We start from the raw sequence: 16422 nt of genomic DNA, 5'->3' as shown, positions 1-16422 counted from the left end.
TGCACATCAACACTTTTATCTACAAACTGGTCCTTTAATCTTCTGCAGGAGTACATCACCCATGTTGACCCGGTGAGCCAGCTCGGCCTGAGCACAGACAGCGTTCAGGGTTACAACATCGGTGAAATCCATCGGCCCAGCAGCTCCAGTACGGCCAGTACGCCTGAGCTGCTGCCCTGCGGCTACCTGGTGGGAGACAACACCATCAACATCCAGCTCAAAGGTACCACAGCCTGCACACTGCAAAAACACAAACTCTCACCAAGTGTTTTTATTCTGGTTTCAATGCAAATATCTTAGCAGTCTTGAGAAGAGAGAAAACTATCTGGTTCCACTTGTAAGAAGACGTTTTCGCGTGTTATCGTTGATTAAAAAGGCTCATGTTGTGTTTGTGTGTAGGTGCGAGCAGTGAAAACGTCGACTCTCTCGTGTTTGACACGTTGATCCCGAAGCCGATGCTGCAGCGCTACGTCTCCCTGCTCCGGGAGCACAGACGGGTCATCCTGTCCGGGCCGAGCGGCACCGGGAAGACCTACCTGGCCAATCAGCTGGCGCGACACCTTCTGCTCCTCGAGGGCCGACCTCTGACCCCGAACGCTGTCGTCACTTTCAACGTGGATCACAAGTCCAGCAAGGTAAAAAGGATGCACAGTTTGTGTATTTTTCAGTTGCCCAGACAGTTAATATTACAGAAAACATTCCTGGCGACTCTGAAGTCAAACTGTGGAGCTTAAACAAAAACTTTATTTCTTAAGGAACTTCGTCAGTACCTGTCAGGATTAGCACAGCAATGCAACAGTGTTTCTGGGGAAGACAGCCCCCTGGTGGTCATTCTGGACAACCTGCACCACGTCAGCTCTCTGGGAGAAATCTTTAACGGCCTCTTCAACTGCAACTACCAGCACTGGTCAGTTCAGCTTCATCTAACCTATAGTAACGCACTTTGATGAAAAGTTACTTATAAATTAGTTTTGTCTTATTTCAATTGTGCTAAGATATTTGCACTGCAAACTAGATCAAAAATACTCGGTAGGATTTTATGTTTTTGCAGTGTTGTGAGTAAAATCAGTAAATTTTTTGCTCCTTTCAGCCCTTACATTATCGGCACCATGAGCCAAGCCACATCTTCAGCTCCAAACCTGCAGCTTCATCATAACTTCAGGTATATTTCCAAACTACTAGTGAGATCCTCCTTCCACTGAACATTCACTTTACACTGAGCGCTCATGCTGTATGTTCTCCACGAAGGTGGGTCCTGTGTGCCAACCACACTGAGCCAGTAAAGGGATTCCTCGGTCGCTACCTGAGGAGGAAGCTAATAGAGATGGAGATCGGCAGCCGGACCCGAAACGCAGAGCTGGTGAAGATCATGGACTGGGTGCCGCGGGTTTGGCACCATCTGAACCGCTTCCTGGAGACTCACAGCTCCTCTGACGTCACAATCGGTGAGAAGGAGCTCAGGTGGCACTGCAAAACAAAAAGTCTTACCAAGGATTTCGGTTAATACACTTGAAATACAAGAAAACGAACTTACAGGTAACTTTTCAGCAATATATAGGCGCTGGTTTAAATAAATATTTCATTAATACTGATGAAAAAGCTCTAGTTCGAGTGGGAGATTATTTCACTTATAACAAGATATTTTCCCATGTTATGAGTGAAATAATCTGCCAATGGAACTGGTCGTTTTTCCTCAATATTAAGCAAATATCCACCTAAAATAAACTCGTATATCTTGCTGAAAAGCTACTTATTAGCTACAGTTGGCTAATTTCAAGAGTACTAAAGTATTTGCATCAAAAACTAAACCGAGTTTACATGGTAAAATGTCGTGTTTTTGTGGAGAAATGTCTTGGAACAAAGCTTGGGTTGCTAGGTAACGGGCTGGACTTTGCTGGGGTTGCTAGGTAACGGGCTGACTTTGCTGGGGTTGCTAGGTAACGGGCTTGGCTTTGCTGGGGTTGCTAGGTAACGGACTGGGCTTTGCTGGGGTTGCTAGGTAACAGGCTGGGCTTTGCTGGGGTTGCTAGGTAACGGGCTGGGCTTTGCTGGGGTTGCTAGGTAACGGGCTGGGTTTTGCTGGGGTTGCTAGGTAACGGGCTTGGCTTTGCTGGGGTTGCTAGGTAACGGGCTTGGCTTTGCTGGGGTGCAAGTATCTTAGTAAACTTGAGTTAAGATAAACTAACTTACAAGTAACTTTTCAGCAAGATAGTAAATAATATGCAAATATAACAAAAAAAAAATCTTAATATTGATGATAAATTATTAGTTATGAGTGAAATAATCTACCAGTGGAACTTGTACTTTTTCATCAATATTAAGACATTATTTACTTAAAACAAGTTATGTTAGTGTTTTTTCAAGTGTATTAAAATATTTTCATAAAGGGGAGCTGCGGTGGCGCTGGGGTTAAGCACAACCCACGTAAGGAGGCTTTAGTCCTCGACATGGCCGTCGCAGGTTCGATTCCCGGCCTCGTGACCCTTTGCCATGCCTTCCCTCTCTCTCATTACCCCCCTGTTCTGCCCTCACACCTTCAAATAAAGGCCACTAGAGTAAAAAAAAGATGTTTTCACTAGAAATTAGACAGCAATACTTGGTAAGATTCAGTGTTTTTGCAGTAATAGATTGGAGGCAGAACTGGGTGTTTATGTTTTGGTTCTGTGGACTGCAGGACCCCGCCTCTTTCTGTCATGCCCCATGGATGTGGAGGGATCCAGGGTTTGGTTCACCGACCTGTGGAATTACTCCATCATCCCCTACATGCTGGAGGCCGTACGCGAAGGACTGCAGGTAGCAGGGCTGGAAGGCTCATCTTTACAGAACAATCAACATTTTCTGGTTGTTTCTATCTGATTCTACTGTTATTATTTAAATATACTTATGTTTTTTGCACTGCCTTCAAGAGTTGCTATTGATTTTTTAAATTAGTTTTTTTTAATGGAACTTAATTGATGGAAAAGCACAAGTTCTTCTTACTTGAAATTGTCCAATCTGAACTAATAATCACCATTTTAGAAGCTTTTCCTCAGATTCTCCTTGTGACTGTTTGGTTTTTCCGTGCAGCTGTACGGCCGCAGGGCAGCGTGGGAGGATCCAGCAGCCTGGGTGATCGACTCGTACCCCTGGTCATCCACGCCACCTCCAGGCGACTGGCCACCGCTGCTGCAGCTCCGTCCTGAAGACGTCGGCTTCGACGGCTACTCTGCACCGAGAGAAGGAGTCCGGAAAGAGCCGCCGCAAAGCGACAGCGATGCAGATCCACTGGTGAGCAAGAGCAACAGTGTTTAACGTCAGATTAAAGTGGACAAAGTACTCAACTACAAGTGAAAGCTGCACATAAAGTTTACTCAAGTTAAACTTTTGAAAATGCTAAAAGGTTCAAAAGTACAAATAATATTTTCTAATATCAGTACAATGCTGTTTGCTAAATCATCTGACGTTTTGGCAACAGATGATTTTTTTGTTGTAGAACCTGCAACAAAAATTTTACATCGACTGCAATGCAATAAAAAATGACATTATTCCTTTTTTATTGCCCCCATTCCAAAAAAAAAGTGAAACTTTTTTCTACGACAGTGGCCATAATAGATAAAAAATAAATAATTAATTTCTGCCAAAAAATGCAATTAATCTCAGAATTTTTTTTACAAAAAACATGGAAATTTCTTATTTAGAAAAGTCAAAAATGTTAAAATTTTTGACTTTTGAAACTTAGAAATTTCCAGTTTTCTTTTTTCTAAAATATTTCTGGTTAATCTAATTCTTGATCTGCAGTTGGAGCCTCATGGAAAGATCATCCGAAGGGCCACATGTGGCCCCCGAGCCACACTTTGGACACCTCTGAGTTAAAGCTCCTCATTGTTCTTCTCGTTCTTCCAGCTGACTTTTGTTTCTGTCTGCAGATGAATATGCTGATGCGCCTGAAGGAAGCGGCGACGTCATCGAGCCCGCAGAGCTACGACAGCGACTCCAACAGCAACAGTCACCATGACGACATCCTCGACTCGTCGCTGGAGTCGACCTTATGACATCGCAGAAGCACAAAAGCTTGACTATTTCTACTCCGTTCTCACCGTGATGAGAACTTCCTGGCACAAAATGCAGCCACGTTTTTCTGGGTGCAGGTAACCCAAAAAAAAAAAGACGAGTTTCTTCAGCACTGCCGTGATTTTTTTTTTATTTTTTCCTTCACCGCTGTGGCCCTTGGTTCCTCTGTCAGGAGTCTGATGTCTGCTTCAACAGAAAGTAGAAGCACACAGCCTGTGCCTGTTGATGAGGCGTCCCTGTTACCATCATCATGAGTCAACAGTTTACTTTTAACACCAGCCAAGTGATCGGCATCCTCCACCGTGCTGCAGCGCACCGGACCCGCCTGCAGGTGGCGATCCAACCCATGCTCTCTTGCACTGTGAGCCAGAGCAGCGACCCACTGCTGGACGATGAACAATCGGCTCATCCTCTGCAGACCAACTCGTCTGAGTGACTGCTGGATAAAACCAGCCAAAGTGAATTTTCAGTTCAAAACACAATATCTTCTTTCTGAAAATACACTGCAAAAAAGTTTATTTTTGGATTAGTTTTTAGTAATAAGACAAAACTAACAGAGGAGCTTATTTTAAGCAAATAACTCCTGATTATTGATTTAAAAAAGTACTAGTTCCACTGGAAGATTATTTCTCTTACATCCTGGGATGAGAACAAATGGGCTGAGAATCAACACATATGTGCTACTATGAACTATCAATTCTTAATAATACATCTTATTGTTTTATGATCTAAACTATTACACAACATGCATTCTTATAATTAAGCCTGATAAGTTTTTCTGAGTAACATTTGAATTTTTGTTACATATATCAACAGATTCCTATAGCCATCCCTTAAATACAGATATTAGGAAAATATATTTGTAACATATTGTATATTTTGGCTATTTGACCAGATCCTAATTTGACACCGATTTTTTTTTTTTTTTTTACATATTTCTATAGTAAAGACAGGAAAAATGGAGCAGAAAATGTGTCAGATTTACTCTAAAACTTGAATGAAAAATGTAGTTTTTTTCATATTTTTGTACATCAGTGGTTCTTGAGAATAGGGACAAAATGGGTTTTAATTTTCCCATATTTTTATTTTTTTTGTTATTTCTCAACCTTATGTATGCAAATATGACAAATAATGTTTTGGAAATGTAAAGATGCTGAGGTACAGGCTCCCAGTTGCAACATTTTTTTAAAAATTACATTTTTAATCGACCTGACCCAGAACTTTGTCATCACCATCTGACAAAAATAAATATAAAATAATTTTTTAATGACCCTATTAGTGATATTTTTACTCATTTTACAGACAAATGCTTCTCAAGAAACAAAATGAATATTATTTAAAACAAAAAACAACAAAAAGTCCATCTGACGGAGTTGACACAGAACTGAAGGTGGTGACAAACTAGTGAGTAAAATGAAAAACGTCATACATGTGAAGTAATGCAATTAATGTAAAATACATTAAAATGAATTATTTGCACATTTAAGTGAGATTTGACAACAATTTCACTGAAAGAGTCACAAAAACTCTGATGGAGTTTACATCTGACGGAGTTGACAAAATGCCAAACTACCTCAATTTATATGATGTTATTCTGAAGGAGGCCATATTGTAGCTCATCAGGTCCATGAAATCTTTACATTTTACCAAAATTAAGCTTTTATTTCACAAAATTTTATCAAAGTTTTGTAAATTGTCAGTTATGGTGTTGACACATCATCGTTGTGACAAACAACTCTGGAATAAAAAGAAAAAAAACTAAAGAATAACTTAAGCTAACCAGAGCTAACTAGCCCTCTTAGCAAAGGAAGAGAAAGGAAGTGGTCATGGGGTCCTCAGAAGTTCTGGTGCCCCCCAATAATGCCTGATTTTTTTTCATGTCTGACAGTGTTGACAAAAACTAGGGACAAATTTCAATGGAGTTGGAAAATATATAAAAATGATTTCTAATTCAATTTATTGATACCTTTATAATTATTTATATGACTACTTATACTTAATTGTCATTATATATAATTTTAGTATTTCTTTAATTGTTTTAAACTATTATAATGAATTGAGTTCTGCTCCTGGACACGGGCTTTTACAGGCATCATCCACCGACTACAATGTTTAAAATAAAAAAATATTCAGCAAATATCATGACCCAGGTTAGTTTAGTCAGATATTTGAAAAAATTATATTTTGTTTATATTTTACTCACATTTTGTGCTTTATCCATAGGACCTGTTTTGTCCCTATTCTCAAGAATCACTGACTTCTATTTGGGTTTCTACTGCTAACAAAAACAACCCAAACTCTTAAAAACCCACCCAGCCATTTTTTGACAATATTTTAATGTTTTTTTGTGTGTGTTTTTTAGTGTCTGGAAAATTAACTGTTTCAAAAACCTCCAAAATGTAGGTAACAGGCTGTCTAAAATCAGCCTGTTACCTAGCAACCCCAGTGGAACGCCAGCCTGTTACCTAGCTACCCAAACTGAGACACATTTAAAATACATTTTATTTGTATAAGTTTCTAAACACAGAAAATTACAAGTAGAACTCCTAAGTACATCAAACAAAACATAAAAGAAGAACACTTAAATACATAGTATGTTAAAAAATAAACTAAACTAAAACAGAACAACAGTCATACAGTACAAGCTGTACAATGACTGCTGGAAAAAACAAGTGTTGTTGAAACCACTTTCTGCATTCTTATTGGCTGTGCAGGAGGCTCTACTTCTGCTTTTCAAAGAACTGCAGACTAAAATCTCAACATTTAAGATTGATTTTGTGGCAGAAATGTATCAAACATGTTTTTTATCGCCTATCGACCGATCCTAACCTGTTCAAGGAAGCATCAGAGGTGACTTTGAAGCTGGAATTCACTTTGGAGGGATTTGTCCTTTAAATGCTGCTGGTTGAGATGACCTGTGTCCTGATCTCTTCTCTAATTCATCGCTTCTTTCTTTGAGCCCTCTGATCTCTCTTCGCACATTTGGCCCATGCAGGCTTTTGTAGCACAAATCTCCTTTTGGTGCTGGACTGAGTTCCAACAAACAATGCCTTACTCTTTGCTACCAGACTACGTGCATTAGCTGATTTTGTTTGTTTTTGTTTGTTTGTTTTTTTTTGTCTGAATGGCTGTAAAACGTAACAGGGCTCCAAAAGTCGAGCTCTCCTCGAGCGGCTGCAGTTATCGAGGAGCGCCGTCGACCTCTCATATCAATCACCGTTGCCGTGGGAACGTTCAATAGATGCGAATCAGAAGCAGTACTTTTGAATTAAAGATCTATTTTTTGTTTGTTGCTCTTTTTGCATGAGTGATTTGACAAAATTGTAAATATGAACTGCAAGAAAGAAAAATATTTCAGTGTGTTTTGGTGCTTAAGATCAGAACCTGTCGGTGACTGAGGCAAGTAAAAGACTTGATTTTATACCTCATCTCCCATATTTTTTTTTTCTTCATTGTTTTGTTCTGACTATGAACAAAACTCAGACATGTTGAACTAGTTTTAAAGCTGCTTTGTTTATATAAAAAAATATACGTAAGAGGTTATTAATATAAAAGGTACGTGTGAAAAATGAGTAAAAATGGTTTGGCATGTTTATAACTTTAAAACCTTCTCTTTTCCCCCTTAGACCTCCCAGCCTGCCTTCAGAGAGGTTTAAAGCCAGAGAATTAAAGTCCATCGTTTCAATATTTTACTCTCCGATCCTATGCAACATTTAATCCAGAAATGAAAACTGAACATGTGTTTGTCCCCCAGGTTGAAGATGTTTTGCATGGCACCAGCTTTGTGGCCAGCGTTCTACGACAGCATATCATGACCATGGCAGATAAAAAGGAGTAAATTTCTGCCAAAAAAAACCCTCTGAAATTTTCCAGTTAATCTCTAAAAATTTCTAGAAAAAATTGGGAAATTTCCGAAAAAATCAAAAATTTGCAAAAGAAATCTCAGAAATTTTCTAGTAAATTTAAAAAAAATTCTGAGTTTCAAGTTGAATAGTTGTAAGAAAAAGATTTAATTAATCTCAGAAAATGTCAAAACTTTGTGAGAAAGAGAAGTTGAGGTTGCTGTCAGACGTTTTCTAGAAAAAAAAACGAGATTTTTTTTTTTCTATAAAATTTTTGACTTTTGGAGCTCAAAAATTCCCCTGCAAATTTTTCAGTTTCAAGTCAAAAATTTGCAAAGAAAAAACTACAAAGTTGAGACTAATCTCAGAAATTGAAAAGCAAAACCATGAAAGTTTAAAGTCAAACATATGTAATAAAAATCTCTTTTTTTTTAGAAAAGTTTAAACTTTTGGAGCTCAAACATTTCCTTGCAAATCTGAGTTTCATGTCAAAAATTTATAAGAAAAACTCAAATTTGGAGATTAATTTCAGAGAATTTTTTTGAATTTTTTTTTTAATTTATGAGTTTCAAGTCAAACATTTCAAGTAAATGAAATTTTTTGATAAGTCTCTAAAATTTTATAGAAAAAAATCCTGTTTTATTGAAATTTCCAGAGATTTAAATTTTTTTTTTTGGCAGAAATTTACTTCTTTTTTTTTTTACATACAGCGGCCCTGGTACACCATCGTAGTTCTCATTGTCTTTGTGTTTCCCGGTTGCTGCAGTTTTAATCCCGCTGCTCTTGTTGCAAGCACAAAAGGTTCTGCAAGTCCGTGTAAAGCCAGCTCCGTTAGGTGTGAATGTCTGAAGCCTTTGACTGGTCCATCATTTTATTACTCACAAACTTAATGAATGTTTAGATTTCATAGCCTTGTACATTTTTTATATGTAAAATAACTTTGTAAATAGCTGTTGACCTTGCAGCATTTTGATGACTTTTTTAGCCGATTTGGTATAATACTTGAAAATTGGTATTTTGTGTACAGTCTCTTTGTGTCAGAGCAGATCGATGCAGTTTGTCATCACTTGTTTGTCCAGGACTCAGAGAATTGAATCTGATATCACTGTACTAGTCTTAAGTTATTGTGATTCAATAAATTTATTAATTTATAACTGAATTGTATTCACTTGTATTTACAGTCCTGATCTCACCACGATTCACAGTATTGTTTTTTTTGGTGATATGTTGAACAATCAAGAAATAATACAGACCAACCGTAGATTAAAAGAGCAAAGGCTAAAACAGATTAACTACTGTAATTTCTGAACTTTAGATATAATCCACATCCTACGGCAGCTGCCATCAGGATAAACTTACTAGTTTATATACTTTGGATCAACAATTATTTCACTTTGCTATTAAAATTATTTGGATCCAAACTCATGTTTTTAATTGATTTCTTCCTGCTCAGATGTGTGTTGCATAAAACAAACATTTAGCCTTGAATCATTTGCAGTTTTATTTGGTGTTTGTACAAAAGTGGTGAAATAAAACATATATACAAGACATAATACAACATACTTAAACAAATTTATATAAATTATTAACGAAATAGCTACATTTTATCAATAAACAACTCTATTCAGTATCGGGGCGAAAGGAACTCAATATTCTTGGCATAAAACTTCCATACAAATTGTACAAAATACTGTACAGTTGAACAAAGCTGTGCAAAAACAGCAAACGCTCTCAGAAGCAGAACCTGTCCAGTGCGCATGATGCAACAAAACAGAGAAACATGTAATGAGTTGTTGTTACAAATCGGTTCACAGTTACATAAAAACAACTCGCAAATTATACGTTTATATGAAAAAAATAAGTTAGGAGACCGTTATTTCTTCGTCGTCTGACTCTGAGAAGTCTGAGTGTTTACTGGACATGGAGGGCGAGGAAATGCTGCATCCTGCCACGCTCATTCTCTCCCTTCTGAACTCCTCGTCCTCCTCTTCCTCTTCGTCCTCAGCGGAGGATTTCTTCCCCACGTCGCTGAGGTCCGGGTTGGGGTTGGATTTGGTGGGAAGGGTTTGCTCTCGGCAGCCGCCGGACGACAGCAGCTCCCGTTCTTTGGAGTTCCTCCACTTCATCCGGCGGTTCTGGAACCAGATCTTCACCTAACGGGGCAAAAAGAGGACAGTGAGTAAAGAAAGAGAAAAAAGAAAGATGGAGACAGCTATGTTTGACAAAATGGAAGATTTCTGAGTTCCAAAAGTTGAAGATTTGCAAGAAAAAGACTGACATTTTTAGATCAATATTAGAAATTTTCTGGGAAAAACGGACATTTATGAGCTCCAAAATTTTAAATTTTGTGAAAAAAAACAGACATTTTTTACATTAATCTCAAAATTTTATTTTTTTTTCTTGCAAATTACTTAAAAAATAAACTTTTCTCAATTGAAAAAAATCTAAAATTTGAGCAAATATTTTATAGACTAATTTGGTTTTAGTCTTTAGCTCATTAAGTTGACAATTTTTGTCTTTTAGGTTTAAAATATTTTCAATTTTTTTCTAGAAAATTTCTGAGTACAAATTTTCGACGTTTGAAGAACGTGAGAATATTTTTAAAGAACATTTTTGTGACTAACTTATAAATTTATCTGTTTTTTGGCAGAAATTTACTCCTCTTTTCTATCTGCAATGGCCCTAATAAGGTGCTTTTCCATTACAAATATGCACAAATGTTTGTCAATATTCTGCTAATGTTGAAAAAACACAATTTTAAATAAGATTAAATAAGAAACACAACTAAAATCACAAATGAATAAGTTTGTTCACACTTTAAGTCCTTAAAAACATCATCATCGTCCTACCACTTCCTGTCTTCTTTGTCATTTCCTACAGTAGTAACATCTGGTTGTTGATCATGTGACTTGTGTGATGTGAAAAAATGTTTCCATTGTAGTTTTCTGAAATGCACTAATTTCAATATGGCAGAACAACTTGAGTTTTGTCTAAATTTGTTTCCAGGAAGCATAATTCCAATTCACACATTTTTATTGTCAATGAATACCGAGCAAAAGTTGCTCACATTTTTTCAACAGATGTAGTTTTACCTGCGAGTCTTTAAGGCCCAGTTTGGACGCCAGTTTCTTCCTGTCGGGTTTGCTGATGTATTTCTGTTTCTGGAACATTTTCTCCAGAGCTTTGCGCTGGACGTCGGAGAACACGGCCCTCCTCAGCATTCCTCTGCGGGGTTTTCCTCTGGCCGCCAGGGGCCACGAAAAGGTCCCAGGGATGGGAACAACGGAGGACGTTGCTGCAAAACAAAAAAAAATTACAATTTCTTTCAAGAAGTTCATTTCTAAAGTCACAAAAACTCTTAAAACTTCTCATAACTTCATGAAATCTCACAATGCAATCAATAATCATGAATAAATGTGGGTTTAACTGGAATTACAAGTGTCTCACACGTAAACATCCAAAGTATTACTTTGATAATAGCTGAATAGATTAATGGTTCCATTTGTGTTTATTTATTTCTTCTGCTTGCATCTAAAATCTCTAGTTTTCTGAATGTGTGAATGAGAACCAATTACTGAAGCTTTGGTTAGACATTATTCACCCAAATGCAAAAACAAATGAGTGACAGAAATCACCCAACTCCAGGATTTATTGATAGTGTTCATTTTCTAAAAAAAAAGTGTTTACAGATTTAGGAGATTGTAGATCTACAGAAGAAGATTAGGACCACTTAAATTTTTAAAAACTTTTTTTCCTCATAATTCTGAGAAAAAAGTCAGAATTTGGTGGTGAGGGGAAATTAAAATAATGAGAAAAAAAATAAAAATTGAGAAAAAAGTCAGAATTCTAGAAAAAAAGTCAGAATTTGGAGGGGAAAAAAGTCAGATTTGAGATAAAAAAAAGTCATAACTGCGAGTTTAAAGTCTGCATTCTGAGAAAAAAAGTCCAAATTATTTCTTTTTTTTCCCAGTAGGCACTAATCTTCTTCCATAGAAGCTCGTATTCAAAGGGAAGTTTCACTAAAAAATGCCACAATCCATTGAATATTTATACATACTTTCTTTTAAGTAATTGTATTAATTGCATAAAATAATACTTTCGAGTTATTAAAAACGTGTCAGATTGATTATAGCATGACTTCCCTGTTATTTCAGTATCAATTTAATCATTTCATAATTTATGCTCCACTAAATCATTAATAAAATGTAAAATGAGTCATGAAATAGACCCAACAGCTGACAGCAACAACTGAATTAAACTCATTAAACATCATAAGCTATTTACATATAATGAATAAAATATGTAATGTTTGCTTTGAATTATTCATAACTGCTTTATTATGTAAATAAACATTTAAACGCTTGGACTTTTGAAATGTTTGTCCACATATGAATCAAAACGACGCCTCAGTTTTCAGGGATTTTTTGGGGTCTCCGTTTTGAGTGAAATGGCACGAGGTGACTAATTAGCACATTGGTCGGTCCTCGAGCGCATTGGTATGTTAAAGAGGCAGCGCACCCTTAAAGGAGCCCTGCGAGGGCGGATAGAGGAGTTAATAAACCGTGAACGGTAATTGTGTAGTAATGAACTAACGCAGAAAAGACTGTGGACAGGCGGCGAAGGCCATATATTATCGCAACAAAAGGAGATTTACACTTTCAAACTAAACACAACTGCATACCAGAATACTGATGGCGGCGGGGGGAAGTGAGGAGTGCGGAGGAACGGAATGGTGCGGTTTTTCTTCTTCTTGCCCTCAAATCATTTTCATTAAATGAACACGAAAAGCTTTTCAGGACGCTGGAGTTGTTTTGTTGAGGCACTGAGCTGAGCCCATGAAAAGACTCCTTCTCCATTATGATTAGTCTGAATGAAAGCGACTTTATAGACTTTTCTGAGGGATTATTCTTTATCTCAGCTCGTTCGCTGGCCCCGATAGAGACTACAGGAACGTTTAGGGCGCACTATGCGGGGTGTAGACAGGGAGGAGTTGCGAAGTTGGACGATTTTTTGGGTGAAATTTGCTTTACGGACGCGGGAGCGTCAGGAACAACAACCCTCTATGTGGTCTTGTGAGAATATTGAAAACACTCAATAGCGCCTAATAGGGAAATTAGTGCATGACTGGTTGGCCCGCCTGGTAAAAGTCACTCTCCGGGGTGTGTGGGTGGTTCGACCGGTGGGAGCTGACCGAATTGGTCACGGTGCAGCCGGGCTTTGTTGCCACCGGGCCGCTGTGGGAAAACGCAGGCCCGGAGAAATGCCAAGAACGCCCCCCAATGGGAAGCAGGGGGACCATAACCCGCCACCCCGCCTCAAATTTAGAGCGTGACGATTTGGGATAATTGGTTAATTAGGGGGTGGGTGTGTATTCCCTGACAGGGTTCGGAGCCGGCGGTCCCATTAATGAGACAGTGATTTCTTCTTTTCTGGCTATTTGCCCCCTTTCTTCTCACATTTTTGTTAAAATATATGACAGGGGTGACAACGGTTCAGTTTAAATGCAATTAGCGATGTGTTTCCATTACAAATGTGGCAAAATTTAGCCGATATTCCCCTGTCAAAAATACAACTGCGGTATTTTCATTAAATAAGAAACACAATTAAAATCACACCTGAATAAGTTTGTTCACTCATTAAAAACATAATCCTTCTACTTCCTGTCTTCTCCGTTGTTTCGGTCAGTAGTAACATCCGGTTTTTGTGTGATGTGGAGAACAGTGTTTCCATGGCAACTTTGCTAAATACATTTTACATCGGCATATTAGGGTTATTTTAGATAGAAAAAATAAGTTAATTTCCACCAGACACTCAGATATTTTTAGATTAATCTCAGAAATTTTCTAAAAAAATCTTGAAAGTTTATGAGCTTAAAATAGGAACATTTGAGGAGAAAAAACATGAAAGTTTGAGATTAATCTCCGAAATTTTCCACAAAAAGTGGACATTTCTCAGCTCCAAAAGTTAAAAAAAGTTGAGAGTAAAAGCTCAGAAATGTTGAGATTAATCTCAGATGTTTTCTAGAAAAACATATCAGAAATTTTCTATCAAAAACAATGACATTTCAGAGCTCAGAAAGTTTCAAATTTACAATAAAAAAGCTCAGAAAATTTCTAGAAAAAACGTGACAATTTCTGAGTTTAAAAGGTAAAACAAATTCTATTTTGAGAATTTATGAGTTTCAAAAGTGGAAAATGTCTGACTTTTGAAACTCAGAAATGCCCACTCTAGAAAATATCTGTCAGAATTTTGAGTTTTTTTGGCGGAAGTTACTCATTTTTTCTATCTACAATGGCCCTAATTCCCCCTAATTGCCGAAAAACCACATTATGCTAATGCAAAAACTTTTTTTTAAATCAAGTTTTCCAAATTGGCGTATCTTCCTTAAGCAATCTTATTTTCGTAACTCCAACTTGCGCTATTCTATGGTCAATGCTGCCTACCTGGTAAATATGGCGTCCTAAATATGGGGTGGAAGGTTCCGTCAAAGCAGGGGACTGGGAAGGTCTTGGAGTGGAGACTGTGGATTGCTGGAGGTGAGGATGCTGCTGAGGAAACGTGACGTGTTAGAAAACGATTTCTGCGTCAAATAAAAGAGCCAAAAGTTCAAATGTATGCGCTCTCTTTCTACTCACCTGTCTTTGGTGACGGAGCCAGGATCGCGCTCACTCCAAACTTGAGGAAACTTGGATCCTTTGAGGTTTTGGGCGAGCAGGAGTCGCGCGTCACCGCGGAGGCTCCGTTATAGGACGCGGCGGGCATGGAGACACCGACCGGCGGGGCAGTTCGGTTTATGAAGGCGGTGGGTCGGCTTATCCGCAGCAGGTCCTCCACCAAGAAGCTGGAGTGAGCCGGGAAGGCGGACGGCAGAGCCGCGGCAGGTCGGTACAGCCCCGGGTAAAGAGCGGGAGGCGCTAGGACACTTGGGATCATCATAATCCCGGCGTTAGGGCGGAAAAATAAAAAAGTTTCAGTTTGGAATCAGAAATACTCCGTGAATCAGTCCTGCGAACTGTTCTGGCTTCGTCACTCTAGGGAGAGGAGTTTTATAGCTGGCTGCCCCCCTCAGCCCTCCTCTGGGAGCGGAGAGCCCCAACAATGGAGGCAACAAAGTTCTCCACATGGGTCGTTTTCATGGCCGCTGATTGGCCGCTGCGCGCAGTTTATGATTGCATTAGTCTTCATAATCAAGCGATGGAGAAAGTAAAGCGCACAAAGGAGGGGCTGTCATCAATTCTCCATGTTGGCCACTTTCCTTTTCATTTGTTTCGTTTGGCAAAGGCAAGCGAGGTAAAACAAGAAGAGGGTGAATTATCCTTTTCTTTTCACGTTTTAAACATGAATAACTTTCAAATAAAATTGTTACACTGCAAAAACAGAACATCTCACCAAGGATTCTTATAGTGAAAATATGTTAGTACACTGGGAATAAGACTAAACTAACTTAAAAGTAACTTTTCAGTTACAGGAGATTATTTAAGTGAATAATTTCTATATTGATAAAAAAAGTTCCAGTTGCAATGGAAGATTATTTCACTTATGCGAAAAATGTCTTGTTATAATTAAAATGACAATAAAGATCGATCTATCTATCTATCTATCTATCTATCTATCTATCTATCTATCTATCTATCTATCTATCTATCTATCTATCTATCTATCTATCTATCTATCTATCTATCTATCTATCTATCTATCTATCTAATTGAAATGATCTGATAATGAAACTAGTATTTTTCATCAATATCAACTAATTCTTGACTCAAAATAAGCTCCTATAACTTGCTAAAAAGTTACTTTTAAGTTAGTTTTGTGTCATTTTAAGTATTCTAAGATATTTGTATTAGAATATACCAAAATTACTTATTTTGTGTTTTTGCAGCCCATAATATAACTATTGTGAGCATAATCTAACAATAAGTACCATAGTTTAACCTTGTATGCAGTTAATTGTTCATTAAAATCAGACAAAGACAGAGTGTGTCTGATGAAACACTGCAAAAACATCAAATTTAGTGTAAATATCTGTTACATTAACTTACAAGTAACTTTTCAGAAGGATATTGGAGCTTATTTTAAGAAAATTATTGACTTATACCAAAACATTTTCTCATTAATCCAGTTTTTAAATCAATATTAAACAAAGAGGGATGGAGCACCAAAACTACTTGGTCAGATTTTGTGTTTTTGCAGTGCGCAGGATAACCAAATAAACCCGCACCCCCCCCTCCCCCCCCTCGTTCCTGGCAACATCTCACATGTAAATCAGCTTTAAGGTTTCATGGGATTCTCAACACTCAATCTGCCTCTCGTCATGGAATAATGTCTTAAACGGATTTCTGCTATCAAAACGCTTTAACAGATGTGTTAAATATCACTCATTTCGCGCGGCCGCGGCTCCGCAGCGCGCATGGAGAAGTGTGCGGGCCGAACCGTGGACTCATGATCCTGTTAACCATGAACGAACTGTCACCCTCAGCTGCGGAGGAGGCGCCCCACAAAAAACAAAAAAAAAAAAAAAAAAAGCACA

The 16422-nt window shown here is 38.0% G+C and overlaps 2 protein-coding genes across 10 annotated transcripts in view; one reads left to right on the top strand and one right to left on the bottom strand.

Moving 5' to 3' along the window:
- Positions 1–9051, top strand: part of nav2a (neuron navigator 2a) — a 266796-nt gene extending 257745 nt beyond the window's left edge. For all 8 annotated transcript variants that reach the window (XM_081605471.1, XM_081605470.1, XM_081605469.1 and 5 more), the window contains 8 exons: positions 49–223; positions 400–635; positions 756–907; positions 1091–1162; positions 1249–1445; positions 2675–2793; positions 3067–3267; positions 3906–9051. In XM_081605471.1, coding sequence (XP_081461597.1) covers positions 49–223; positions 400–635; positions 756–907; positions 1091–1162; positions 1249–1445; positions 2675–2793; positions 3067–3267; positions 3906–4031 — 1278 coding nt within the window. In that variant the 3' untranslated portion in view covers positions 4032–9051. The remainder of the gene's footprint in view (positions 1–48; positions 224–399; positions 636–755; positions 908–1090; positions 1163–1248; positions 1446–2674; positions 2794–3066; positions 3268–3905) is intronic.
- Positions 9052–9456: 405 nt separating this feature from the next.
- On the bottom strand, positions 9457–15796 carry dbx1a (developing brain homeobox 1a). Of its 2 annotated transcripts, none has more exons than XM_008405955.3 (4): positions 14528–15796; positions 14336–14440; positions 10985–11187; positions 9457–10045 (listed from the first exon to the last, which is right to left on the bottom strand). In XM_008405955.3, exons 1-4 carry the CDS (start codon positions 14826–14828, stop codon positions 9755–9757), a joined length of 900 nt encoding a protein of 299 aa, XP_008404177.1. In that variant the 5' UTR covers positions 14829–15796; the 3' UTR covers positions 9457–9754. The 2 variants fall into 2 exon arrangements, with proteins under 2 accessions (XP_008404177.1, XP_008404178.1); XM_008405956.3 differs by having other exon boundaries at positions 14336–14437; positions 14528–15791.
- Positions 15797–16422: the final 626 nt, after the last annotated feature.

Source organism: Poecilia reticulata, chromosome 3 (assembly GCF_904066995.2).
Source record: "Poecilia reticulata chromosome 3, P_reticulata-male-v2, whole genome shotgun sequence".
Taxonomy (NCBI): domain Eukaryota; kingdom Metazoa; phylum Chordata; class Actinopteri; order Cyprinodontiformes; family Poeciliidae; genus Poecilia; species Poecilia reticulata.
The sequence above is the reverse complement of the archived record's forward strand: the minus strand, read 5'-3'. Positions and strand labels throughout refer to the sequence as shown.

Coding starts and splice junctions, on each gene's coding strand:
- dbx1a (XM_008405955.3), bottom strand. CDS start 14,828: ATGATGATCCCAAGTGTCCTAGCGCCTCCCGCTCTTTACCCGGGGCTG. Junction 14,441..14,527: donor GGCTCCGTCACCAAAGACAG/GTGAGTAGAAAG, acceptor ACGTTTCCTCAG/CAGCATCCTCACCTCCAGCA. Junction 11,188..14,335: donor TAGGACGCCATATTTACCAG/GTAGGCAGCATT, acceptor TTTGTTTTGCAG/CAACGTCCTCCGTTGTTCCC.